General features: G+C 44.7%; 2 protein-coding genes across 2 annotated transcripts in view; one reads left to right on the top strand and one right to left on the bottom strand.

Annotated features, from left to right (window-relative positions):
• Positions 1-2,640: 2,640 nt before the first annotated feature.
• Positions 2,641-15,575, bottom strand: c1s.1 (complement component 1, s subcomponent .1). The gene is made up of 11 exons (XM_045718745.2): positions 15,316-15,575; positions 12,728-12,926; positions 11,957-12,137; positions 11,705-11,830; positions 10,900-11,093; positions 10,263-10,413; positions 9,217-9,332; positions 8,965-9,031; positions 4,660-4,791; positions 4,374-4,448; positions 2,641-3,793 (listed from the first exon to the last, which is right to left on the bottom strand). The coding sequence occupies exons 1-11, from the start codon at positions 15,327-15,329 to the stop codon at positions 2,958-2,960; spliced, it is 2,091 nt and encodes a 696-aa protein (XP_045574701.1). The 5' UTR covers positions 15,330-15,575; the 3' UTR covers positions 2,641-2,957.
• A 119-nt stretch (positions 15,576-15,694) lies between these two features.
• LOC106576603 (tumor necrosis factor receptor superfamily member 5) overlaps positions 15,695-27,722 on the top strand; it is a 28,372-nt gene continuing 16,344 nt past the window's right edge. Inside the window, exons 1-2 of the mRNA XM_045718748.2 lie at positions 15,695-16,521; positions 19,285-19,410. Coding sequence (XP_045574704.1) covers positions 16,440-16,521; positions 19,285-19,410 — 208 coding nt within the window. The 5' untranslated portion in view covers positions 15,695-16,439. The remainder of the gene's footprint in view (positions 16,522-19,284; positions 19,411-27,722) is intronic.

Below are 27,722 nucleotides of genomic sequence, written 5' to 3'. Positions count from 1 at the left end.
GGTTCGTACAGTTAATTCACGAGAACGTTCTAAAGTCCAAATACAAAGGACATGTCATTTTATAACTCCCTACTTACGCACATACCTACACACAAACAGTAGATAAAAACAGTAGATAGCCTACGCACAGACATACACACGAACAGTAGGTAGGATGTATCCTTCTCCATAGTTCTCACCACTGTTTATCACTACCAAGCTGGCAGTTCCATCCCCCCGAGATTAGAGGGACCTTGACGCGACTCCCTTTCCTGCCGTAAGTTTCTCCCAGTTCTAACCAGGTCAGGTCATGAATAGTTTAATTGTTCTCTGTGTTTTCTTAAGACACACACACACACATTTCTCTCCCTTACTGGTCTCGACCAAACCTTATTGGACTTAAGTTTATCACTTTTATTCATTATATATGTTACATAATGTCATAATTACATTTCAGGGTGGAATTGTTTAATCATTACCTTTAAGCATATAAATTCCCTTATCACTGCCTTTCCAGGGAGTTTTTCCTAGCCACTGTGCTTCGACATCTGCATTGCTTGCTGTTTGGGGTTTTAGGCTGCGTTTCTGTATAGCACTTTGTGACATCGGCTGATGTAAAAAGGGCTTTATAAATACATTTGATTGATTGATTGATTGATTCCTTCCAAACCACTCATTGTTGAATTTACAATTTCCAACTTATTGTGTAATGTTTATGTCCAATGGCCGATGAGCACCGATACGTTTTATCTATAATTTATCTTCATATGACAAGGATTGAAAAGGATTTGCCAGTAGATTGTCGACATGATTCATGATGATGACTGCTTGTCTAGCTTGCAAGCTAAGATTTTGAAAGAATGATGACATCATCAGTCCAATCAAAGCTACGGTAGATATAACGTGATTTGACGTCATTTTATCTTTGGCCATTGACCTTGAGCCTTCTTGGATGGGCACTTCTAATGTAACTCTATGGCAGCACCCAAGGGGCTTGAATTTTCAAGATCTCCATGTAGATTTTGCGGTTACATAGTGTCCCCATGAGTGACACAATACTGAGCCAATCACGGCGCAACTAGAGAACATTACCAACCCATCGTATTTTCCGCTGGCTGCCTCACCACCACAGAAAGCACTGTGTTAGGCTGAAACACCTGCATTTTGGAGCTGCCTTACTCAAGAAAGCAAAAAACAGACCATGTTTGTATGCAGCTTTATTAACTCAATTATTCTTATTTTTACATTGTTTAGAAACTGATATGTGACACGTCTTAATGCCAAAATAATAAAATAGATGGTGCCAGTGAAGAAGGCAGACATTTTACGTGCCCCCAACCGATTGTGTTTTTTTGTTTGTTTATCTGCGTTGTTTGTAACATGTTTTTTACTCTTTTTGTACATAATGTTGCCGTTACCATCTCTTATGATCAAAAATAACTTCTAGACATCAGGACTACAATTACTCACCACGGACTAGCAGAATCCTTTTTCTTCTTTCACGACTCTGACGAGCCTGAGGCGGAGGATATACAGCTCCCTCGGGAACAGGTCCCAACCCCAGTGATCTGCGTGAAGAGGAGGTGGAGAAAGAGGCCGGAGAGCGGGCCGCCTTCTGAGAAGTTGGAGGCTATCGAATAAACCCCTACTTCCCTCAATTCTGCTAGCAAACATGCAATCTTTGGACAATAAAATGGACGAGTTACTGGGATGATTAAACTACCAATAGGACATTAAAAACTGTAACATCTTATGCTTCACGGAGTCGTGGCTGAACAACGACAATATCAACATAGAGCTGGCTGGTTATACGATGTACTGGCAGGATAGAACAGCAGCGTCTGGTAGGTCCCGTGTGGCTCAGTTGGTAGAGCATGGTGTTTGCAACACCAGGGTTGAGGGTTCGATTCCCACAGGGGACCAGTATGGGAAAACAATAAATAATAATAAATGTATGAAATGTATGCATTCACTACTGTAAGTCACTCTGGATAAGAGCGTCTGCTAAATGCTTAAAATGTCAAATGGTAGGACAAAGGGCGGCAGTCTATGTATTTTTGTAAACAACAGCTGGTGCACGATATCTAAGGAAGTCTCGAGCTATTACCCGCCTGAGGTAGAGTTTCTCATGATAAGCTGCAGACCACACTACCTACCGAAAGAGTTTTCATCTGTATTCAAATTTCTATCAGCATGTTAAATGTGCATCTAGAGGGAAAATAACTCAAGACCACCTATACTTCTCACACAGAGATGCATACAAAGCTCTCCCTCACCCTCCTTTTGGCTAATCTGACCATAATTCCATACTCCTGATTCCTGCTTACAAGCAAACTTTAAAGCAAGAAGCACCAGTGACTAGATCAATAAAAAAAAGTGGTCAGATGAAGCAGATGCTAAGCTACAGGACTGTTTTGCTAGCATAGACTGGAATATGTTCCAGGATTCCTCCAATGGCATTGACGAGTACACCAGATCTGTCATTGGCTTCATCAATAAGTGCATCGATGACATTGTCCCCACAGTGACCGTACGTACATACTCCAACCAGAAGCCATGGATTACAGGCAGCATCTGCACTGAGTTAAAGGCTATTACCTACATGTACATACTACCTCAACTAACTGGTGCCCCCACACATTGACTCTGTGCCATTCAGACGAGTTTTATAAATCATATTTTTATTTGGGTTTGTCAATCAGGGTTACATTGGGAAGCATTATTCACAACCATGAATAAAAGGCACGGCAATATGTGTTGTGATTTTGCCACAGAGTAGAGATTTTATTCAGACATGACAGGGTGGTATTGCCTGTATACTGAAGTTACATTTAACACTGAACTAAAAGAACACAAGTCATTTATAGAACCAGACTTATAAAAAGTAAAAGTACTGGAAATAATTAGCATACACTTATGATTATGGAGGTTAAGAGTTGACTAGTATGCTTTACTATTCTTAGTCTTCTTAACTGTTTTTAACCCTGATCTTCTCTCTCTATGGTCATCTTGATCCAGTCTAAGTAATTCTCCACTTTGGTATAGTAACCCTTTTTAGAATCCTTTCCCAGTTCACAAGGGGAACCCCAGGACACAATGCCTCTCAGATGATATGGCCCTCTGTTGTCCTTGTTCCCTGATCCCAGCATAGGGAGAAATAATGGACCCCCACTATCCCCCTTGCAGCTATCTGTCCCACCACCCCCTGCACAGAACATGTTCTCAGTGAAAACCATTGGCTTGTTAATAATAGGCAACACAGGTGTATCCTCACACACACTTTGGGGGTATCTTCCCACGGATGTGTAAAGCAAGTAGCGGCTTTTTTCCTTCATTTTGGATTCATCTTTATTCTCTGTCCCACCCCACCCTGAAACAGTGCTCTGTTGACCCTCTTTGAATCTTCCATCAGCCTCAGGCAGGCATATGGGGAGAACATTGGGCCCTAACTTCACCCTGGAAGACATTCTGATGAGAGCTATGTCGTTGTCGTAGGTTGTGCGTTCATTTCCAGCTATGCCCTTAATGTAGTCAGGGTGAATGATAATCTTCTCTGTTACCATGACAGCCACGTCAGGATCCGTTTCTTTTGCTTTTATCCCATCTATCAGCCCCCCGAAAAATGTAAGCGTGCTTTCTTCGTAGCCATCCACTACATGAGCTGCTGTGATGGCCCACCGGTCATTGATCAGGGATGCTCCTCCTCTTTTGGGCTGTTTAGTGAGAAGCTGCCAGGGTATCTCTCCCATATTCGCCTTTTTGCCCCCCAAAATTCTTCCAAAGATGGAAATATCTGTTTCTGTCTTCCCACACACTAGAAGAGAGACAAACCAGAACAATACACTGGATCATTGATAGTGTAACAGCAGTTATACTGTACTTTCATCCACCCAGTGTTAGAGAAGCTACTGTGAAAATATAGTTTACCAAGCTACGAATTACTTCTCACTGGAAGAAGGTAAGCTACACTAAAGTTACCCTTAGTTTACTTAACTAAAGTTACTTTGAAAAGTAGTTCACTACATAAAAACAACTTAGTGGAAAATGATCATAACTAAATGTGAAATGTCATAAACTACAAATTTCAAGAAAAACTTACTCTGGAGTCATGTTAACAGAATGTGTAATTAAGCCTATTAAACACAAGTTTCAAGTGAGAATTAGGCAGGTCTAAAAATGTTTCTTACTAAAAAAGTAGTGTGTATTTCCAGTAAGCTACACAGCTACATGGTAAAAAAAAAAAAGTAATTAACTACTGTAAACACTATCAAGATTTGAATTTAGTTAAACTACCACCAAGCTACTGCAAAATGTAGTTAAAATACTAGTTGAACTACATATAGTTCATTACTCCACAACACTGCGTACACCTGATAAATGACAGCGAGGCATACCTTCGATGCACTTTGGTAACTTTTCTTGGCCCTTGACCGATGTCCACGTACCACTGGCATCACAGATGTACTTCGCTGAAGGAACAGAAGGGAGGTAAGAGCACAGGTAGGGTAGATAGTGATGGCATGTGGAGCGGGCTCAGAAAACATAGGGCAAGTATACTGAAGATACTGTATAGAAATGATCAGGGAAGAAGGGATGGAAGAAAGGAGGAGATTTACATAAAAAGTTAAAGAAAAAAGATAACAGCTGCAGTTGTAGGTAAATAAGACTGTATGGACTAACCGTCTCCCTCCAGTGTGTAGTATTTGGATTCACACTTGAACTGGACCTTGTCACGAAACAGAGTGCTTGGATCCTTGTCCACCAGTTGAAGGGCCTCATCACTAGAAGTGTCTGGATCTCCACAATCCACAGCTAGAGTGAACCAGACATACAGAGCAAACCAACATTTCTGACACAATTTCCAAAACAAATTGCTTTAAAAGAAAAATAACTTTATGAAAATGCAACAGTCCTGGACCTCGTTTCCCAGAGCCTTCATAGCGTTACGATCATTGTTAGAACCATCGTAAGATGTATCGGTAGTAGCTGATCTGTTTCTCAGAACCTTCATTAATAACATTGTTCTTAAAAGCCATTGCACCAAGTGATCCAGACCACATGTAGAGCAGCCAAAGTGCCATCCATTTTTTGACCTTCCGAGTCAATTTATTCACAGAATATCTCCGCTACACATAGAATCAAGATGTTTAGGCTAGGTACTGGACCACCCCTCCCCAAAGTACATTTCGACCTGTCCCTTAGCGAACGTTCTCTCTACGTGCTTGTTTGGGAAACACTCTTACAAAGTTGGCTCGTAAATAATGATGTAACTGGTACGATCATCGTACTGCTTAAATGTACATCGCAACTGGGAAACGAGGCCCAGGGTATTATTACTCAAAGCAAGATCAGCAAGAATGTTCATAAGGATGATCAACAGGGATGGTATTTATTCATTCTTGAATTGCAGTGGTAAATGCTGTCCCTTGACTTTGTTGTTTAAAAAGTCCTTATACTACAAAATATGTGTCTGCATTTTAGAAACTACTGTGGGCTAACGAATTGGCTTGTCTCACTGGTGATGTAGAGGTGTAGTGACATGTTTTGGGGATTCAGAGATATCTATCTATTCTTTCTTTGATGCTAAACAGTGAACAAAAGTATTTTCATATATTGTATAGATAAATAAAACAAAGAAGGCTAGTAAAATATGTTTTATTTACTAGTGTAATGTGTGTTTTACCACCTTGAAAATCACTATACTAAAAATGCTGGGTTGTTTGGATGACCCAACTGCTGGGTTGCAGGCATTGGGTCACTTAGTTTGGTTGTTTTCTTTAAAAAGAGCAAAGTTATTGATGCTGGGTTATTGAGATATGATATGACTCAGTGGGTGGGTTAATTCTCCCGCCAAATCTAAAAGATCAAAGTGATCCCGTAAGCTCGTGAATGAGGATTGTTGAAGCTGTGCTCAGTGGAATTACTTTTGACAGAAAAATGGGCAAAACATTGTGGCTGACCAAAGACGGTGAGTAAAAAGCTAGCTAGCTAACATGACTAATTATCGATTCAGGTTAAATAGACCTGGTTATCATAATTACGTATTATCTCAGTCATTGACAATTTTAGTGTAACGCTCGTCGTAAGAAGGAGGAGTGGACCAAGGCGCAGCGTGGTAAGTGTTCATGATACTTTATTTCAAGAAGCACTCAAACAAAATAACAAACGGCAAAAAAACGAACGCGCACAGTTCTGTCATGCTCAGAATGCTAAACAGAAAATAACCTCCCACAAACACAGGTGGAAAACAGGCTGCCTCAGTATGATTCCCAATCAGAGACAACGATAGACAGCTGCCTCTGATTGGGAACCACACTGGCCCAAAAACAAAGAAACAGAAAACATAACCTTCCCCACCCGAGTCACACCCTGACCTAACCAAACATAGAGAATAATAAGGATCTCTACGGTCAGGGCGTGACATTTAGATAATCTTATTTAGAATGAGTCAAACGGGTTCGGTAGGTATTGCGGCTTTGAGGTCACGGTTCGGTTTCGCTACAGCGGAATAATTCAATTACAACAGTTACTGTAGTAAATGATTGTTTATTTAAGAAAATACAAAGTGTAGTATTCCTGATTCCATATATGACCATAAGTCATATAATGCCTGATGAGAACACTTTGTATTTTCTTAAATGAAAACACGATTGCTCATCAACAACAACACTAAAATAAGGTGCAATATGCTTTGCTTGTAAATTATGTCTGACTGTTGGAGTGTGCCTCTGACTATCCGTGAATTTAAAAAAATAAGAAAATCGTGCCTTCTGGTTTGCTTAATTTAAGGAATTTAAAAATATTTATATTTTTACTTTTACTTTTGATACAAAATATATTTTAGCAATTACATTTACTTTTGACACTTAAGTATATTTAAAACCAAATACTTTTAGACTTTTACTCAAGTAGTATATACTTGGTGACTTTAACTTATACTTGAGTCATTTTCAATTAAGGTATCTTTACTTTTGCTCAAGTATGACAATTGGGTACTTTTTCCACCACTGTAGGCCTATGCTATAATGCTTTCTTATGCACACTTGTGTGACTCTCAAAACGGGGGCGTCTGTAGCACGTCTCATTTCCCACTCCGAGATAATGTGATGGGCTGTCGCCATTAAGTCTCTTGGTGCTTTCAAGACAACTGAAGAAAAAAAAACAAGGTCAAATCATGACGTCACTGAACTTCAGGTTGGATTTTTCTGTCAGAGCTTGTTTTTTTTTTCGAGTTGGAAGTTGGAGATTTCCCAGTTCCCCGTTGTTTAGAACATGTCATAAGTAGCCCTGGTGGTCCATCCATCTGTAGTAGGTGCAACACAGGATGCATTGGCCAATTCATTGCCAACTTCAGCTTTAGCTTGCTTATATAGAGCGTGTACCACCTGTTTGCTGAAATGGCAAAGTTTGTTATGAGGCTTGAACACTTTCTCAAGGTGATGAAACCCCCTATTCTTCTCAACCCCGGAGAATGGCCGCATATCCACGGCTATTTGGGAGGACAGGCTCGTGGTAATGGCTGAAGCGGAATAAATGGAATGGTATCAAATACATCAAACATATGGTTTCCATGGTTTCCATGTGTTTGATGTCATTCCATTTGCTCCGTTCCAGCCATTATTATGAGCCGTCCTCCCCTCAGCAGCCTCCACTGAAACATACCTATCGCTTTGTAATTTCTTTGGCCCAGTCAGAATCAGCTGTGACGGGCTGCTTAAATGCAGAGCGGAGACAAAGTTCTACATAACTAGTTCCTGGCTGCCCTTCACAAAAGGAAAGCTTGAAAAAAATCCCATGCCCAAATGTCCCCTTAATTCAAGAATGATACCTATATCCATACCTATACCTCATACCTATATCCATACCTATACCACATACCTATATCCATACCTATACCACATACCTATATCCATACCTATACCTCATACCTATACCACATACCTATATCCATACCTATACCTCATACCTATATCCATACCTATACCACATACCTATATCCATACCTATACCTCATACCTATATCCATACCTATACCACATACCTATATCCATACCTATACCTCATACCTATACCACATACCTATATCCATACCTATACCTCATACCTATATCCATACCTATACCACATACCTATATCCATACCTATACCTCATACCTATATCCATACCTATACCTCATACCTATATCCATACCTATACCACATACCTATATCCATACCTATACCTCATACCTATATCCATACCTATACCACATACCTATATCCATACCTATACCTCATACCTATATCCATACCTATACCTCATACCTATATCCATACCTATACCTCATACCTATATCCATACCTATACCTCATACCTATATCCATACCTATACCACATACCTATATCCATACCTGTACCTCATACCTATATCCATACCTATACCTCATACCTATATCCATACCTATACCTCATACCTATATCCATACCTATACCACATACCTATATCCATACCTATACCACATACCTATATCCATACCTATACCTCATACCTATATCCATACCTATACCTCATACCTATATCCATACCTATACCTCATACCTATATCCATACCTATACCACATACCTATATCCATACCTATACCACATACCTATATCCATACCTATACCTCATACCTATACCTCATACCTATATCCATACCTATACCTCATACCTATATCCATACCTATACCTCATACCTATATCCATACCTATACCTCATACCTATATCCATACCTATACCTCATACCTATATCCATACCTATACCTCATACCTATATCCATACCTCATACCTATATCCATACCTATACCTCATACCTATATCCATACCTCATACCTATATCCATACTTAACTTTTGCTATTTTTCTACACCAGAACATTTTGCGTTACACCTATCAAGAGTGTTAATCGCTGGCTATATTAATCCTGTGAAATACAATTGTAGAGATGGTCTCGTCTCACTCACGTTCACAGCGGTGCACAGGACTCCACTCGCCTGTCCTCTGGCATGTCGACTCATACTCTTTGTCACCCTTTGAAGAGAGAACACACGTATCTAGTAGTGTACAATCTATTATGTCATGTCTTTAAGAACATTCAAATTGTCAAAATGTCTTCAGTTCTTCTACAGCACCAAACTAAGCTCTTGGTTGAATATGAAAGCTAACTGAACCATTTTACTGCCTCTTGTGAACTTAGAGTACTGTAGCCTACTCACTGTGTTCAGAACACTCCCTAGGTCGCAAGTCACCGTGACTGTGTCACCTTGGTGATATTCAGATTGCTGTGGGGCCAGGGTGGAGTTGGAGGTCACAATCCCTCCGCAGGTCTTTGCTGCAATGAAACAAGTCCTAAGTCATAATTTTATTTTGATCCATTATACAGTGCCTTCAGAAAGGATTCAACCCCCTTGACTTTTTACACATTTTGTTGTGTTACAGCATGAATTTAAAATGGATTACATTTGGATTCTGTGTCACTAATCTACACACAATATTCCATAATTTCAAAGTGGAATGTTGTTTTTAGAAAATACAAATAAAACAATAAAAATGAAAAGCTGAAATGTCTTGAGTCAATAAGTATTCAACCTTTTTGTTATGGCAAGCCCAAATAAGTTCAGGAGTTAAAAATGTGCTTATAAATACACATAATAAGTTGCCTGGACTCACTTTGTGTGCGGTAGTAGTGGTTAATATGGTTTTTGAACGACTACCCCATCTCTGTACCCCACACATACAATTAAATTGGCTGTAAAATGTATGGCAACACTTGAAAATGGCTGTCTAGCAATGATCAACAACCAACTTGACAGAGCTTGGAGAATTTAAAAAAGAAAGATTGGCAAATATTGTTTAATCCAGGTGTGCAAAGCTCTTAGAGATGTACCCACATTTTTCTTCAAATGACAATTAAATCCATTTTAATTTCACTTTGTAACAAAATTATACTTTTTTTAAGTCAAGGGGGTTGAATACTTCGCGAAGGCACTGTACAGCGTGGTCCTTTGTAGTTCAGTTGGTAGAGCTTGGCGCTTGTAACGCCATCCATACGTGAAATGTATGCATGACTGTAAGTCACTTAGAATAAAAGCGTCTGCTAAAGGGTATGTATGTTACATGATTTAATCCAGAAATGTGCTTTTTTTTATGTATAAAAGTTGTCGTTTTTCAGTTATCGTGTGCATATTATTTCATATTATTTCAAGGATTCATATAATGAGTAGTTTCCTAAAAGCGTACATGACCCTATTGAAAGCCTTACTTGTGGTTCTGTAGTGGATAGTGAAGCCATTGTTGGAGCCCTGTCCGTCAGAGTTGAAGAGAATGCGGGCGTGGTGTGACCCAGTGCGGAGGGGAGGGGAGGGAGGCACACGGCCACAGAATGGCCCCTGAGTCCCAGAGGAAGTCTCAACCTGAAAACAACAGAATATGTCATATGAAGAAAATATGTTGTACCGGGAAAACAGGATATGCACTGTATCAGGAATACTGTAAGACTACAAGGTGAGAGGGGGACATTGTTGTTGAAGCATATTCAGTGACCTTGAAATGTAGTTTGGTTTAATGTCCTCATATTCGCTGTCAAGGTGACGGCCACTTCCGCTACCAGATGCCTTTTATCAAGTTTTTACTCTAGACCATTGCACTACGTTTGTGTGCATTGAAAACGTTTTAAAAACTACAAGGCTGAGGGGGTAGTCACTTCCTGGTTACTTTCACAGCGTATGTCAGGTGCAAATCTTGTTAGAGGGATTGGTCACCTTCATGGGAGGGTGCACAGCATAATGTAGGAATTTCACAGAACTTACACATAGTAATAGTGAGAATCAGCAGAGTGTTTCTTGACCACATGACCGAAGAAAAACTCTAGGCCCTATTTATAGGCTACAGCTACTCACCATGAGTGTGTCCACACACTGTCCGTCTGGCCCCTGCTCCACATCAAACTCCCCAGTGAAGTGTAGGAGCAGCTCCAGGTTGTCCTCTACAGACAGGATGTAGGAGCAGTGGGCATGCTCAGCATACGGGCCGGGCCGAGACGGACTGGATATCACACCACGCAGCGTGCCGGACAGGTCTTCAGTGCAACTCACTGTGGTAGAGACGTATGATGAATAACATGACTCTCATTGTCATCATCATCATTATCATAGAGGGATGGTGTTGTATCATGAAGTCGGTAGCTGTATGAGCAACAAATAGTAACGCCATCGCATCTTTGTCGTTATTAACACAATTTGCATCATCATCATACTTCATTCTTCATCATTCTCTCTTTGTTTTCATTTCCCCTTAGTGCTTCTCCTTCTTGCTCTCCTCTGTTCATTCTGTCTTTCACTTCCTCTTTCCCTTTCCCTGTCCCTGTCCCTGTCCCTTCCCGTCTCTCTCTCTCTCTCTCTCTCTCTCTCTCAATTCAATTCAATTCAATTCAATTCAAGGGGCTTTATTGGCATGGGAAACATATGTTAACATTGCCAAAGCAAGTGAAGTAGATAATAAACAAAAGTAAAATAAACAATAAAAATGAACAGTAAGCATTACACTCATAGACGTTCCAAAAGAGTAAAGACATTACAAATGTCATATTATGTATATATACAGTGTTCTCTCGCTCTCTCATTTGTCTCTCTTTTTCTCTCTTTTTCTCTTTCTCTCTCTCTCGGTCGCTCTCTCCCTCTCTCCCTCGTCTCTGTCTCTCTATACCTGTGCAGGTGTGTCCGTCTGTGTCCAGGTGGTAACCAAGGCGACAGGAGCAGAGGTAGCCTCCAATGTAGTTGTGGCAAAACTGGGTACATCCGTTATCTGGGTCCTCCTCACACTCATCAAAGTCTGTTAGAAGACAACATATGTCTGACTAAGGTTCATTGGTTACATGAGGTAATGCAACAACAACAAAAAATACAATTTTATCATAGTTTAAGAGAAATACAGCAATGCTCCCTTTCTCCTCCTCACCTTGCAGCATGTAAAACCCTCTGAAGCCAGTGTGTCTCTTGGTGTTGGAGTAGTCAGAGCGGAACGAGAGAGAGAGGCAGCCCTCCACGGAGGAAAGGAGTGAGGGATTGACGGTAGAATCAAGGTCCTCAAATGACATTTCACCACATTGAAGGGCTATCTGCTTTCCATCTGCAAAGATCTAACAGAGGGATGAGAGGAGAGAACATTTGTCCCATCTTTAAAAAACACATGGACACCTTAGGATTTCTAATTGTGACATCTAATATCCCTTCCATTCCCACCCCAATAACAGTAATAATAGACAACGTTTTTGCCATATCTCAAAGTATGTTACATAACAGTGAAAGTGTCATCCGTGAGTCATTGACACCTGACTTTAACCAATGGATTGTTGATGCTATGTATTGGCCAATGAGAGGCTTGAAGCTACCAGTCAGCCATAATGGCACTCCCCAGAAGAAGCAGTCCTCCATATGAATGAATAGAATTCTACGGTGTCTCAAGGACAAAATGTATTTCATGTATTTAAGTATGCTTTTATTTTTATGTTTAGTTCACATAATATAATTTCAAAGTATGCATTAAAAGGTGACTGCAATAGAATAAGCATGGCAAAAACAAATGTAGAAATTAATAAATGCATTTCTATAGCTTCCAAAACAATTTTTACACTGGTGGGGGAGTGCCAAGATGGAGGCTTCAAAACAGCACCTCCTATCAGTCATATAGTGTATATATAAATAATTGCCTTTAACCCTTCACACTGACCTCCAGGGCGTCGTTCTCGCAGCCGTCACTGTCCTCCATGTCCAGGTGTGTCAGCGTGAGGGCGAGGGTGTGGCCGGGAGGGGCACACCTGCTCCAGTTCAGACTGGCATCAGGTGGGTAACCACGGGGATAGCCTGGAGACTCCACCCACCCCGAGAGCATTGACATGGCACAGAGGGGCAGGAGGAACAGACAGAGGCTGGGGGAGGACGAAGACAGAAAGAGAGAGGGGGGGATGAAGACAGAAAGAGAGAGAGAGGGGGTAAAGGACGAAGACAGAAAGAGAGAGAGGGGGGAGAGGACAAAGACAGAAAGAGAGGGGGGAGAGGACGAAGATAGAAAGAGATAGAGGGGGGAGAGGACAAAGACAGAAAGAGAGGGGGGAGAGGACAAAGACAGAAAGAGAGGGGGGAGAGGACAAAGACAGAAAGAGAGGGGGAGAGGACGAAGACAGAAAGAGAGAGAGGGGGGAGAGGACAAAGACAGAAAGAGAGGGGGGAGAGGACAAAGACAGAAAGAGAGGGGGGAGAGGACAAAGACAGAAAGAGAGGGGGGTGAGGACAAAGACAGAAAGAGAGGGGGGAGAGGACAAAGACAGAAAGAGAGGGGGTGAGGACAAAGACAGAAAGAGAGGGGGGAGAGGACAAAGACAGAAAGAGAGGGGGGAGAGGACAAAGACAGAAAGAGAGGGGGGAGAGGACGAAGACAGAAAGAGAGAGAGGGGGGAGAGGACAAAGACAGAAAGAGAGAGAGGGGGGAGAGGACAAAGACAAAAAGAGAGGGGGGAGAGGACAAAGACAGAAAGAGAGGGGGGAGAGGACAAAGACAGAAAGAGAGGGGGGAGAGGACGAAGACAGAAAGAGAGGGGGGAGAGGACAAAGACAGAAAGAGGGGGGGAGAGGACAAAGACAGAAAGAGAGGGGGGAGAGGACGAAGACAGAAAGAGAGGGGGGAGAGGACAAAGACAGAAAGAGAGGGGGAGAGGACGAAGATAGAAAGAGAGAGAGGGGGGAGAGGACAAAGACAGAAAGAGAGAGAGGGGGGAGAGGACAAAGACAGAAAGAGAGAGAGAGGGGGGAGAGGACAAAGACAAAAAGAGAGGGGGGAGAGGACAAAGACAGAAAGAGAGGGGGGAGAGGACAAAGACAGAAAGAGAGGGGGGAGAGGACGAAGACAGAAAGAGAGGGGGGAGAGGACAAAGACAGAAAGAGAGGGGGGAGAGGACGAAGACAGAAAGAGAGGGGGGAGAGGACAAAGACAGAAAGAGAGGGGGAGAGGACAAAGATAGAAAGAGAGAGAGGGGGGAGAGGACAAAGACAGAAAGAGAGAGAGGGGGGAGAGGACAAAGACAGAAAGAGAGAGAGGGGGGAGAGGACGAAGACAGAAAGAGAGAGAGGGGGGAGAGGACAAAGACAGAAAGAGAGGGGGGAGAGGACGAAGACAGAAAGAGAGAGGGGGGGAGAGGACAAAGACAGAAAGAGAGGTGGGAGAGGACGAAGACAGAAAGAGAGAGAGGGGGGAGAGGACAAAGACAGAAAGAGAGGGGGGAGAGGACGAAGACAGAAAGAGAGAGAGGGGGGAGAGGACAAAGACAGAAAGAGAGGGGGAGAGGACGAAGACAGAAAGAGAGAGAGGGGGGAGAGGACAAAGACAGAAAGAGAGGGGGGAGAGGACAAAGACAGAAAGAGAGAGAGGGGGGAGAGGACAAAGACAGAAAGAGAGGGGGGAGAGGACAAAGACAGAAAGATAGGGGGGAGAGGACGAAGATAGAAAGAGAGGGGGGAGAGGACAAAGACAGAAAGAGAGGGGGAGAGGACAAAGACAGAAAGAGAGGGGGGAGAGGACGAAGACAGAAAGAGAGAGAGGGGGGAGAGGACAAAGACAGAAAGAGAGGGGGAGAGGACGAAGATAGAAAGAGAGGGGGGAGAGGACAAAGACAGAAAGAGAGGGGGGAGAGGACGAAGACAGAAAGAGAGAGAGGGGGGAGAGGACAAAGACAGAAAGAGAGGGGGAGAGGACGAAGATAGAAAGAGAGAGAGGGGGGAGCGGGGAGGGGACGAAAACGGAAAGAGAGAAAGGGGGGAGAGAAGGGAGAGAAAAGAGAGAAAGCAAGAGAGAAGGGGGGCAAAAAGTGGGAGCGATACAGAGAGAAAGATGGGACACAGTCAAAGAAGAGAACATGAAGATTAACAAAGAGACACCGAGAGAGAAGGAAAGTATGAAGAAAAAGAGAGAGTCAATAATATAAACAAATAGAGAGAGAGAGAAACAGTCAGACAGACAGAAAGAATAAGGGTGAGAGATGCATGTGAATATCAGTTCAGACTTACAGTACATAAATTATAATATTAGCCCTTAAAATGCTGGGTTCATTTCACACAATCACATCCATTGAGGAAGAAGAAAATTACACCACATATCCCAAGAAGGAAACTGTAAATCACGATCGTTGCATAAGGTCGTCACTTAAAATGTGTTGCTTGTTTTAATATCACTCAGTGCTGTATAAATGCAGGGTGGTGAGCTTACATATTATATTTGTGTTTATATTCTGTTTGATAAGATATGATAAAAAAATCATTACATACCTCACTACTAGCATGGTGAGGAAGTGATCACTTCTGCCTCAGCAAATAAACAAACTCACTGTCTTTCTCTTTTCTTGATATTTCACTTTGACTCTCTCCCTCTAACCCCTCCCACTGGGCACAGACGTCAATTCAACGTCTATTCCACGTTGAGAGAGAACTTTACTGTTCATTTCTGATTGTTTATTTCACTTTTGTTTATTATCTTTTCCACTTGCTTTGGCAATGTAAACATGTTTCCCATGCCAAAAAAACTTTGAATTGAATTGACAGAGAAAGAGAGAGTGCATATAGAGAGAGTGAGGGACAGACACGGAGAGAGAGAGAGAGAGAGAGAGAAAGAGAGAGAGAGAGAGAGAGAAGAAGGAAGGAAGGAAGGACGGAAGGAAGGAAGGAAGAGAGAATCAGGGGTATATATTTCTGTCTTCATCTACTCATCATCTAACATCTCTCAACAGCTCCAGATCAGCAGCATTACAACACTATCAGGACAAAGGTTCAGTAAATGAATAAAGGGAGAGAGAGTGACGGGAAGGGCTGGAGTGGTCAGGGGAAGTATCTTATTGTGTTGGTGTGCATTGTGTGCCACATCTGGACATACTGATCTGGAGACAGTGCCAAAAGCAGCCTCTAGAATCCTCCTCTCTACAGCTAGTTTACACGATCCAGAACAGTGCACCTCGTGCCAGAGAGGGAGGGCAGGAAGGAAAGGGGGGAGAGAGAGAGAGAGAGAGAAGCACAGGGCAGATGAGGGGCATCAGGGCTTTCCGTTGTGGAGGGCAAGCGAGGGGGAAAGAGGTGGGTGAGAGAGCCAAGGAAGCAGCTCTATATTCTCACTGAGAGAACGAAGGAGACAGCAGAGAAGACAAAGAGTGAGTGATACTTCAGCGGAAGAAAGACGTAAAAGTCAGAAATAGTGATAGAGAACAAGAGAGCTAGAGCCAGAGAGGCGGAGTGTGAAAGGATATACATTCAACCGAGACCAGTGGATCAACAACATAAATGGTGAAGAAGAATGTTTTACTTGAATAGTAACGATTTTACAGAGGAGAATTACTGAAAAACACAAACTTTATGAGAGAGTCAACATTTTAACAAAGAGACTATCATCAAATGGACTAGAGATGACTGAATTGGAATGCAAAACTGAGGAATACCTTCATGATGCTTCTGGGGTGAAAAGGTGCTGTGAGCGTTGTCGTAAAGGTCAGTGACTACTGGTGTGTTTCTGTTGTCGTAAAGGTCAGTGACTACTGGTGTGTTTCTGTTGTCGTAAAGATCAGTGACTACTGGTGTGTTTCTGTTGTCGTAAAGGTCAGTGACTACTGGTGTGTTTCTGTCGTCGTAAAGGTCAGTGACTACTGGTGTGTTTCTGTCGTCGTAAAGGTCAGTGACTACTGGTGTGTTTCTGTTGTCGTAAAGGTCAGTGACTACTGGTGTGTTTCTGTTGTCGTAAAGATCAGTGACTACTGGTGTGTTTCTGTTGTCGTAAAGGTCAGTGACTACTGGTGTGTTTCTGTCGTCGTAAAGGTCAGTGACTACTGGTGTGTTTCTGTCGTCGTAAAGGTCAGTGACTACTGGTGTGTTTCTGTCGTCGTAAAGGTCAGTGACTACTGGTGTGTTTCTGTTGTCGTAAAGGTCAGTGACTACTGGTGTGTTTCTGTTGTCGTAAAGGTCAGTGACTACTGGTGTGTTTCTGTTGTCGTAAAGGTCAGTGACTACTGGTGTGTTTCTGTTGTCGTAAAGGTCAGTGACTACTGGTGTGTTTCTGTTGTCGTAAAGGTCAGTGACTACTGGTGTGTTTCTGTTGTCGTAAAGGTCAGTGACTACTGGTGTGTTTCTGTTGTCGTAAAGGTCAGTGACTACTGGTGTGTTTCTGTTGTTGTAAAGGTCAGTGACTACTGGTGTGTTTCTGTTGTTCAGGTGGCTGTTGGAACAAGATGTCTGAAAGACCAGCGTTATACATGTGCCACACATACATATTAGATGTATTAACTGTACATTGCCTTGTCTGCAACATGACCATATTATCAAATGATGAACTGCAGTATAGAGGGGAAAACAGCAGTCCCTTTATCTCTACAACACTACATGAACACCAGAGGAGGCTGCTGAGGGGAGGACGGCTCATAATAATGGCTGGAACGGCACGAATGGAATGGCATCAAACACATGGAAAACATTTGTTTGATGTTGTTGATACCATTCCACTCATTCTGCTCCAGCCATTACCACGAGCCTGTCCTCCCCAATTTCCGCTAGCGGAACGCCTAGCCGATATCCAATGGAACATCGTGACGCGAAATACAAAACCTCAAAAATCCAATAATTTAAATTTCTCAAACATACGACTATTTTACACCATCTTAAAGATACACTTCTCCTTAATCCAACCACATTGTCCGATTTCAAAAAGGCTTTACAGCGAAAGCAAAACATTAGATTATGTTAGGAGAGTACATAGCCACAAATAATCACACAGCCATTTTCCAAGCAAGGACATGTGTCAATAAAACCCAAAACACAGCTAAATGAATCACTAAGCTTTGACGATCTTCATCAGATGACACTCCTAGGACATTATGTTACCCAATACATGTATGTTTTGTTCAATCAAGTTCATATTTATATCCAAAAACAGCATTTTACATTGGTGCATGATGTTCAGAAAATGTATTCCCACCAAAAACTTCCGATGAATTTACAAAAATACTCATCATAAACGTTGACAAAATACATAACAATTATTTTAAGAATTATAGATACAGAACACCTTAATGCAACCGCTGCATAAACTCAGAATTAGTATTAGAAATATGCTCTTACCTTTGCTGATCTTACATTTACATTTAAGTCATTTAGCAGACACTCTTATCCAGAGGGACTTACAGTAGTGAATGCATACATTTCTTACATTTTATTTTTGTACTGGCCCCCCGTGGGAATCAAACCCACAACCCTGGCGTTGCACACACCATGCTCCACCAATTGAGCCACAGGGATGCCCTCCCAAAACTGCTACTTCCACAAGAAATGTTGTTTTTGTTCGAAATAATCCATAGTTATGTCCAAATACCTCAGTTTTGTTTGTGCGTTCAGGTCACTATCCAAAGGCTAACCCGCGAGCGCAATTCGAGACACAAAAAGTCAAAATGTTCCATTACCGTACTTAGAAGCATGTCAAACACTGTTTAAAATCAATTTTTATGGTATTTTTAACGTAAAATTGCGATAATATTCCAACCGGACAATAGCGTATTCATTCAAGGAGAAAAAGAAAAAACAGCGACTCCGCATATCCAATCCCTTTGTTGCCAGGCAGACCACTCAGTAACTGAGCTCCTATACTCTGCCCAGTGACAGGAGAAGGCTCAAACCACTTTCTGAAGGCTTTAGACAGCCAATGGAAGCCTTAGAAAGTGCAACGTAACCCCACAGATACTGTAGTTTCAAAAGGGACTAGAAAGAAGAACTACAATTCTCAGATCCTCCACTTCCTGGTTGACTTTTTCTCAGGTTTTTGCCTGCCATATGAGTTCTGTTATACTCACAGACACCATTCAAACAGTTTTAGAAACTTCAGAGTGTTTTCTATCCACATCTACTGATAATATGCATATTCTCGATTCTGGGCAAGAGTAGTAACCAGTTTTTTTCATCCGGCCGTGAAAATACTGCCCCCTATCCATATCAGGTTTTAAGATGCCACCAGCCTGCTGTGATGAACACGTTACTATTGACAGTATAATACGGTCCCGTGTGGCTCAGTTAGTAGAGCATGTTGTTTGCAACGCCAGGGTTGTGGGTTCGATTCCCACGGGGGACCAGTATGGGGGAAAAATTATGAAATGTATGCATTCACTACTGTAAGTCGCTCTGGATAAGAGAGTCTGCTAAAATGTAAATGTATATATGGGGTATGGATGATCACATTTCTCTGTCATTCTCTCTTTCCCAACCTCACTCCAGGACAGTATGTTCGCACCGACTGTGGTAAGTCTACAAAAACAGAGTGTGAAACCTGTCAACATGAATACTTCACTGCTGAATTAAACTCCTTGAAAAAATGTCTACCCTGTAGGCTCTGCCATTCCAGTAAGTCCCTCCTCCTTATTCTGACAGTTCTACTCATTGTTCTCCTGTCTCCTTAAAATCATTTATTTTTGATCCGACTTATTCTCTCTCTCTCCCACCCCTGCTCTCTCTCTCATTCTCTCTCTCTCTCTGTCTCTCTCCCACCCCTGCTCTCTCTCTCCCACCCCTGCTCTCTCTCTCTCTCTCTCTCTCATTCTCTCTCTCTCGCTCTCTCTCTCGCCCACCCTTGCTCTCTCTCTCTCTGTCTCTCTCTCTCTCTCTCATTCTCTCTCTCTCTCCCAACTCTGCTGTCTCTCTCCCCCTCTCTCTCTCTCTCTCTCTCATTCTCTCTTTCTCTCTCATTCTCTCTCTCTCTCTCCCACCCCTGCTGTCTCTCTCCCACCCCTGCTCTCTCTCTCTCTCATTATCTCTCTCTCTCTCCCACCCCTGCTCTCTCTCTCTCTCTCTCTCATTCTCTCTCGCCCCCACCCTTGCTCTCTCTCTCTCTCTCATTCTCTCTTTCTCTCACTCGCTCCCCCGACCATCCTCTCTTTCTCTCTCTATCACTTTCCATCCCCTCTCCATCCCACCTCTCTCCTCATCTTTCCATCCCCTCTCTCTATCCCACCTTTCTCCTCCTTTCCATCCCCTCTCTCTATCCCATCTCTCTCCTCATCTTTCCATCCCCTCTCTCTATCCCACCTCTCTCCTCATCTTTCCATACCCTCTCTCTATCCCATCTCTCTCCTCATCTTTCCATACCCTCTCTCTATCCCACCTTTCTCCTCCTTTCCATCCCCTCTCTCTATCCCACCTCTCTCCTCATCTTTCCATCCCCTCTCTCTATCCCATCTCTCTCCTCATCTTTCCAAACCCTCTCTCTATCCCACCTTTCTCCTCCTATCCATCCCCTCTCTCTATCCCACCTTTCTCCTCCTTTCCATCCCCTCTCTCTATCCCACCTCTCTCCTCATCTTTCCATCCCCTCTCTCTATCACACCTCTCTCCTCCTTTCCATCCCCTCTCTCAATCCCATCTCTCTCCTCATCTTTCCACCCCCTCTCTCTATCCCACCTCTCTCCTCATCTTTCCATCCCCTCTCTCTATCCCATCTCTCTCCTCATCTTTCCATCCCCTCTCTCTATCCCACCTCTCTCCTCATCTTTCCATCCCCTCTCTCTATCCCATCTTTCTCCTACTCTTTCCATACCCTCTCTCTATCCCACCTTTCTCCTCCTTTCCATCCCCTCTCTCTATGCCACCTCTCTCCTCCTTTCCATACCCTCTCTCTATCCCACCTCTCTCCTCATCTTTCCATCCCCTCTCTCTATCCCACCTCTCTCCTCCTTTCCATCCCCTCGCTCTATCTCATCTCTCTCCTCATCTTTCCATCCCCTCTCTCTATCCCACCTCTCTCCTCAACTTTCCATCCCCTCTCTCTATCCCACCTCTCTCCTCATCTTTCCATCCCCTCTCTCTATCCCACCTCTCTCCTCATCTTTCCATCCCCTCTCTCTCTCCCATCTCTCTCCTCATCTTTCCATCCCCTCTCTCTATCCCACCTTTCTCCTCCTTTCCATCCCCTCTCTCTATCCCACCTCTCTCCTCATCTTTCCATCCCCTCTCTCTATCCCATCTCTCTCCTCATCTTTCCATACCCTCTCTCTATCCCACCTCTCTCCTCATCTTTCCATCCCCTCTCTCTATCCCATCTCTCTCCTCATCTTTCCATCCCCTCTCTCTATTCCATCTCTCTCCTCATCTTTCCATCCCCTCTCTAAAACCCATCTCTCTCCTCATCTTTCCATCCCCTCTCTCTATCCCATCTCTCTCCTCATCTTTCCATCCCCTCTCTCTATCCCATTTCTCTCCTCATCTTTCCATCCCCTCTCTCTATCCCATCTCTCTCCTCATCTTTCCATACCCTCTCTCTATCCCACCTCTCTCGTCCTTTCCATCCCCTCTCTCTATCCCACCTCTCTCCTCATCTTTCCATCCCCTTTCTCTATCCCATCTCTCTCCTCATCTTTCCATCCCCTCTATCTATTCCATCTCTCTCCTCATCTTTCCATCCCCTCTCTCTATCCCACCTCTCTCCTCATCTTTCCATCCCCTCTCTCTATCCCATCTCTCTCATCATCTTTCCATCCCCTCTCTCTATCCCATTTCTCTCCTCATCTTTCCATCCCCTCTCTCTATCCCATCTCTCTCCTCATCTTTCCATCCCATCTCTCTCCTCATCTTTCCATCGCCTCTCTCTATCCCACCTCTCTCCTCAACTTTCCATCCCCTCTCTCTATCTCATCTCTCTCCTCATCTTTCCATCCCCTCTCTCTATCCCACCTTTCTCCTCCTTTCCATCCCCTCTCTCTATTCCACCTCTCTCCTCATCTTTCCATCCCCTCTCTCTATCCCATCTCTCTCCTCATCTTTCCATCCCCTCTCTCTATCCCACCTCTCTCCTCATCTTTCCATCCCCTCTCTCTATCCCATCTCTCTCCTCATCTTTCCATCCCCTCTCTCTATCCCATCTCTCTCCTCATCTTTCCATCCCCTCTCTCTATTCCATCTCTCTCCTCATCTTTCCATCCCCTCTCTCTATCCCATCTCTCTCCTCATCTTTCCATCCCCTCTCTCTATCCCATCTCTCTCCTCATCTTTCCATCCCCTCTCTCTATCCCATTTCTCTCCTCATCTTTCCATCCCCTCTCTCTATCCCATCTATCTCCTCGTCTTTCCATACCCTCTCTCTATCCCACCTCTCTCCTCATCTTTCCATCCCCTCTCTCTATCCCATCTCTCTCCTCATCTTTCCATACCCTCTCTCTATCCCACCTTTCTCCTCCTTTCCATCCCCTCTCTCTATCCCACCTCTCTCCTCAACTTTCCATCCCCTCTCTCTATCCCACCTCTCTCTCCTCCTTTCCATCCCCTCTCTCTATCCCATCTCTCTCCTCATCTTTCCCATCCCCCTCTCTCTATCCCACCTCTCTCCTCATCTTTCCATCCCCTCTCTCTATCCCATCTCTCTCCTCATCTTTCCATCCCCTCTCTCTATCCCACCTCTCTCCTCATCTTTCCATCCCCTCTCTCTATCCCACCTCTCTCCTCATCTTTCCATCCCCTCTCTCTATCCCATCTCTCTCCTCATCTTTCCATCCCCTCTCTCTATTCCATCTCTCTCCTCATCTTTCCATCCCCTCTCTCTATCCCATCTCTCTCCTCATCTTTCCATCCCCTCTCTCTATCCCACCTCTCTCCTCATCTTTCCATCCCCTCTCTCTATCCCATCTCTCTCCTCATCTTTCCATCCCCTCTCTCTATCCCACCTCTCTCCTCATCTTTCCATCCCCTCTCTCTATCCCATCTCTCTCCTCATCTTTCCATACCCTCTCTCTATCCCACCTTTCTCCTCCTTTCCATCCCCTCTCTCTATCCCACCTCTCTCCTCATCTTTCCATCCCCTCTCTCTATCCCATCTCTCTCCTCATCTTTCCAAACCCTCTCTCTATCCCACCTTTCTCCTCCTATCCATCCCCTCTCTCTATCCCACCTTTCTCCTCCTTTCCATCCCCTCTCTCTATCCCACCTCTCTCCTCATCTTTCCATCCCCTCTCTCTATCACACCTCTCTCCTCCTTTCCATCCCCTCTCTCAATCCCATCTCTCTCCTCATCTTTCCACCCCCTCTCCTATCCCACCTCTCTCCTCATCTTTCCATCCCCTCTCTCTATCCCATCTCTCTCCTCATCTTTCCATCCCCTCTCTCTATCCCACCTCTCTCCTCATCTTTCCATCCCCTCTCTCTATCCCATCTTTCTCCTACTCTTTCCATACCCTCTCTCTATCCCACCTTTCTCCTCCTTTCCATCCCCTCTCTCTATGCCACCTCTCTCCTCCTTTCCATCCCCTCTCTCTATCCCACCTCTCTCCTCATCTTTCCATCCCCTCTCTCTATCCCACCTCTCTCCTCCTTTCCATCCCCTCGCTCTATCTCATCTCTCTCCTCATCTTTCCATCCCCTCTCTCTATCCCACCTCTCTCCTCAACTTTCCATCCCCTCTCTCTATCCCACCTCTCTCCTCATCTTTCCATCCCCTCTCTCTATCCCACCTCTCTCCTCATCTTTCCATCCCCTCTCTCTCTCCCATCTCTCTCCTCATCTTTCCATCCCCTCTCTCTATCCCACCTTTCTCCTCCTTTCCATCCCCTCTCTCTATCCCACCTCTCTCCTCATCTTTCCATCCCCTCTCTCTATCCCATCTCTCTCCTCATCTTTCCATACCCTCTCTCTATCCCACCTTTCTCCTCCTTTCCATCCCCTCTCTCTATCCCACCTCTCTCCTCATCTTTCCATCCCCTCTCTCTATCCCATCTCTCTCCTCATCTTTCCAAACCCTCTCTCTATCCCACCTTTCTCCTCCTATCCATCCCCTCTCTCTATCCCACCTTTCTCCTCCTTTCCATCCCCTCTCTCTATCGCACCTCTCTCCTCATCTTTCCATCCCCTCTCTCTATCACACCTCTCTCCTCCTTTCAATCCCCTCTCTCAATCCCATCTCTCTCCTCATCTTTCCACCCCCTCTCCTATCCCACCTCTCTCCTCATCTTTCCATCCCCTCTCTCTATCCCATCTCTCTCCTCATCTTTCCATCCCCTCTCTCTATCCCACCTCTCTCCTCATCTTTCCATCCCCTCTCTCTATCCCATCTTTCTCCTACTCTTTCCATGCCCTCTCTCTATCCCACCTTCTCCTCCTTTCCATCCCCTCTCTCTATGCCACCTCTCTCCTCCTTTCCATCCCCTCTCTCTATCCCACCTCTCTCCTCATCTTTCCATCCCCTCTCTCTATCCCACCTCTCTCCTCCTTTCCATCCCCTCGCTCTATCTCATCTCTCTCCTCATCTTTCCATCCCCTCTCTCTATCCCACCTCTCTCCTCAACTTTCCATCCCCTCTCTCTATCCCACCTCTCTCCTCATCTTTCCATCCCCTCTCTCTATCCCACCTCTCTCCTCATCTTTCCATCCCCTCTCTCTCTCCCATCTCTCTCCTCATCTTTCCATCCCCTCTCTCTATCCCACCTTTCTCCTCCTTTCCATCCCCTCTCTCTATCCCACCTCTCTCCTCATCTTTCCATCCCCTCTCTCTATCCCATCTCTCTCCTCATCTTTCCATACCCTCTCTCTATCCCACCTCTCTCCTCATCTTTCCATCCCCTCTCTCTATCCCATCTCTCTCCTCATCTTTCCATCCCCTCTCTCTATTCCATCTCTCTCCTCATCTTTCCATCCCCTCTCTAAAACCCATCTCTCTCCTCATCTTTCCATCCCCTCTCTCTATCCCATCTCTCTCCTCATCTTTCCATCCCCTCTCTCTATCCGATTTCTCTCCTCATCTTTCCATCCCCTCTCTCTATCCCATCTCTCTCCTCATCTTTCCATACCCTCTCTCTATCCCACCTTTCTCGTCCTTTCCATCCCCTCTCTCTATCCCACCTCTCTCCTCATCTTTCCATCCCCTCTCTCTATCCCATCTCTCTCCTCATCTTTCCATCCCCTCTATCTATTCCATTTCTCTCCTCATCTTTCCATCCCCTCTCTCTATCCCACCTCTCTCCTCATCTTTCCATCCCCTCTCTCTATCCCATCTCTCTCATCATCTTTCCATCCCCTCTCTCTATCCCATTTCTCTCCTCATCTTTCCATCCCCTCTCTCTATCCCATCTCTCTCCTCATCTTTCCATACCCTCTCTCTATCCCACCTTTCTCCTCCTTTCCATCCCCTCTCTCTATCCCACCTCTCTCCTCATCTTTCCATCCCCTCTCTCTATCCCATCTCTCTCCTCATCTTTCCATCCCCTCTCTCTATCCCATCTCTCTCCTCATCTTTCCATCGCCTCTCTCTATCCCACCTCTCTCCTCAACTTTCCATCCCCTCTCTCTATCCCATCTCTCTCCTCATCTTTCCATCCCCTCTCTCTATCCCACCTTTCTCCTCTCTTTCCATCCCCTCTCTCTATTCCACCTCTCTCCTCATCTTTCCATCCCCTCTCTCTATCCCATCTCTCTCCTCATCTTTCCATCCCCTCTCTCTATCCCACCTCTCTCCTCATCTTTCCATCCCCTCTCTCTATCCCATCTCTCTCCTCATCTTTCCATCCCCTCTCTCTATCCCATCTCTCTCCTCATCTTTCCATCCCTCTCTCTATTCCATCTCTCTCCTCATCTTTCCATCCCCTCTCTCTATCCCATCTCTCTCCTCATCTTTCCATCCCCTCTCTCTATCCCATCTCTCTCCTCATCTTTCCATCCCCTCTCTCTATCCCATTTCTCTCCTCATCTTTCCATCCCCTCTCTCTATCCCATCTCTCTCCTCATCTTTCCATACCATCTCTCTATCCCACCTTTCTCCTCCTTTCCATCCCCTCTCTCTATCCCACCTCTCTCCTCATCTTTCCATCCCCTCTCTCTATCCCATCTCTCTCCTCATCTTTCCATACCCTCTCTCTATCCCACCTTTCTCCTCCTTTCCATCCCCTCTCTCTATCCCACCTCTCTCCTCAACTTTCCATCCCCTCTCTCTATCCCACCTCTCTCCTCCTTTCCATCCCCTCTCTCTATCCCATCTCTCTCCTCATCTTTCCACCCCCTCTCTCTATCCACCTCTCTCCTCATCTTTCCATCCCCTCTCTCTATCCCATCTCTCTCCTCATCTTTCCATACCCTCTCTCTATCCCACCTTTCTCCTCCTTTCCATCCCCTCTCTCTATCCCACCTCTCTCCTCATCTTTCCATCCCCTCTCTCTATCCCACCTCTCTCCTCATCTTTCCATCCCCTCTCTCTATCCTACCTCTCTCCTCCTTTCCATCCCCTCTCTCTATCCCATCTCTCTCCTCATCTTTCCATCCCCTCTCTCTATCCCACCTCTCTCCTCATCTTTCCATCCCCTCTCTCTATCCCATCTCTCTCCTCATCTTTCCATCCCCTCTCTCTATCCCACCTCTCTCCTCATCTTTCCATCCCCTCTCTCTATCCCATCTCTCTCCTCATCTTTCCATACCCTCTCTCTATCCCACCTTTCTCCTCCTTTCCATCCCCTCTCTCTATCCCACCTCTCTCCTCATCTTTCCATCCCTCTCTCTATCCCACCTCTCTCCTCCTTTCCATCCCCTCTCTCTATCCCATCTCTCTCCTCATCTTTCCACCCACTCTCTCTATCCCACCTCTCTCCTCATCTTTCCATCCCCTCTCTCTATCCCACCTCTCTCCTCCTTTCCATCCCCTCTCTCTATCCCATCTCTCTCCTCATCTTTCCATCCCCTCTCTCTATCCCACCTCTCTCCTCATCTTTCCATCCCCTCTCTCTATCCCATCTCTCTCCTCATCTTTCCATACCCTCTCTCTATCCCACCTTTCTCCTCCTTTCCATCCCCTCTCTCTATCCCACCTCTCTCCTCATCTTTCCATCCCCTCTCTCTATCCCACCTCTCTCCTCCTTTCCATCCCCTCTCTCTATCCCATCTCTCTCCTCATCTTTCCATCCCCTCTCTCTATCCCACCTCTCTCCTCATCTTTCCATCCCCTCTCTCTATCCCATCTCTCTCCTCAACTTTCCATCCCCTCTCTCTATCCCATCTCTCTCCTCATCTTTCCATCCCCTCTCTCTATCCCATCTCTCTCCTCATCTTTCCATCCCCTCTCTCTATCCCATCTCTCTCCTCATCTTTCCATCCCCTCTCTCTATCCCATTTCTCTCCTCATCTTTCCATCCCCTCTCTCTATCCCATCTCTCTCCTCGTCTTTCCATACCCTCTCTCTATCCCACCTTTCTCCTCCTTTCCATCCCCTCTCTCTATCCCACCTCTCTCCTCATCTTTCCATCCCCTCTCTCTATCCCATCTCTCTCCTCATCTTTCCATACCCTCTCACTATCCCACCTTTCTCCTTTTCCATCCCCTCTCTCTATCCCACCTCTCTCCTCAACTTTCCATCCCCTCTCTCTATCCCACCTCTCTCCTCTTTCCATCCCCTCTCTCTATCCCATCTCTCTCCTCATCTTTCCACCCCCTCTCTCTATTCCATCACTCTCCTCATCTTTCCATCTCCTTTCTCTATCCCATCTCTCTCCTCATCTTTCCATACCCTCTACCTATCCCACCTTTCTCCTCCTTTCCATCCCCTCTCTCTATCCCACCTCTCTCCTCATCTTTCCATCCCCTCTCTCTATCCCACCTCTCTCCTCATCTTTCCATCCCCTCTCTCTATCCCACCTCTCTCCTCCTTTCCATCCCCTCTCTCTATCCCATCTCTCTCCTCATCTTTCCATCCCCTC

The sequence above is a fragment of the Salmo salar genome, chromosome 05, assembly GCF_965601325.2.
Source record: "Salmo salar chromosome 05, fSalSal1, whole genome shotgun sequence".
NCBI lineage: Eukaryota > Metazoa > Chordata > Actinopteri > Salmoniformes > Salmonidae > Salmo > Salmo salar.
The sequence above is the reverse complement of the archived record's forward strand: the minus strand, read 5'-3'. Positions and strand labels throughout refer to the sequence as shown.

Excerpts from the sequence above, each read along its gene's own strand:
- c1s.1 (XM_045718745.2), bottom strand. Across the intron at positions 9,333-10,262 it reads TATCCACTACAGAACCACAA|CAAAGACCTGCGGAGGGATT; the intron begins GTAAGGCTTTCA and ends GTTTCATTGCAG. Across the intron at positions 3,794-4,373 it reads GTTACCAAAGTGCATCGAAG|TGTGTGGGAAGACAGAAACA; the intron begins GTATGCCTCGCT and ends TCTCTCTTCTAG.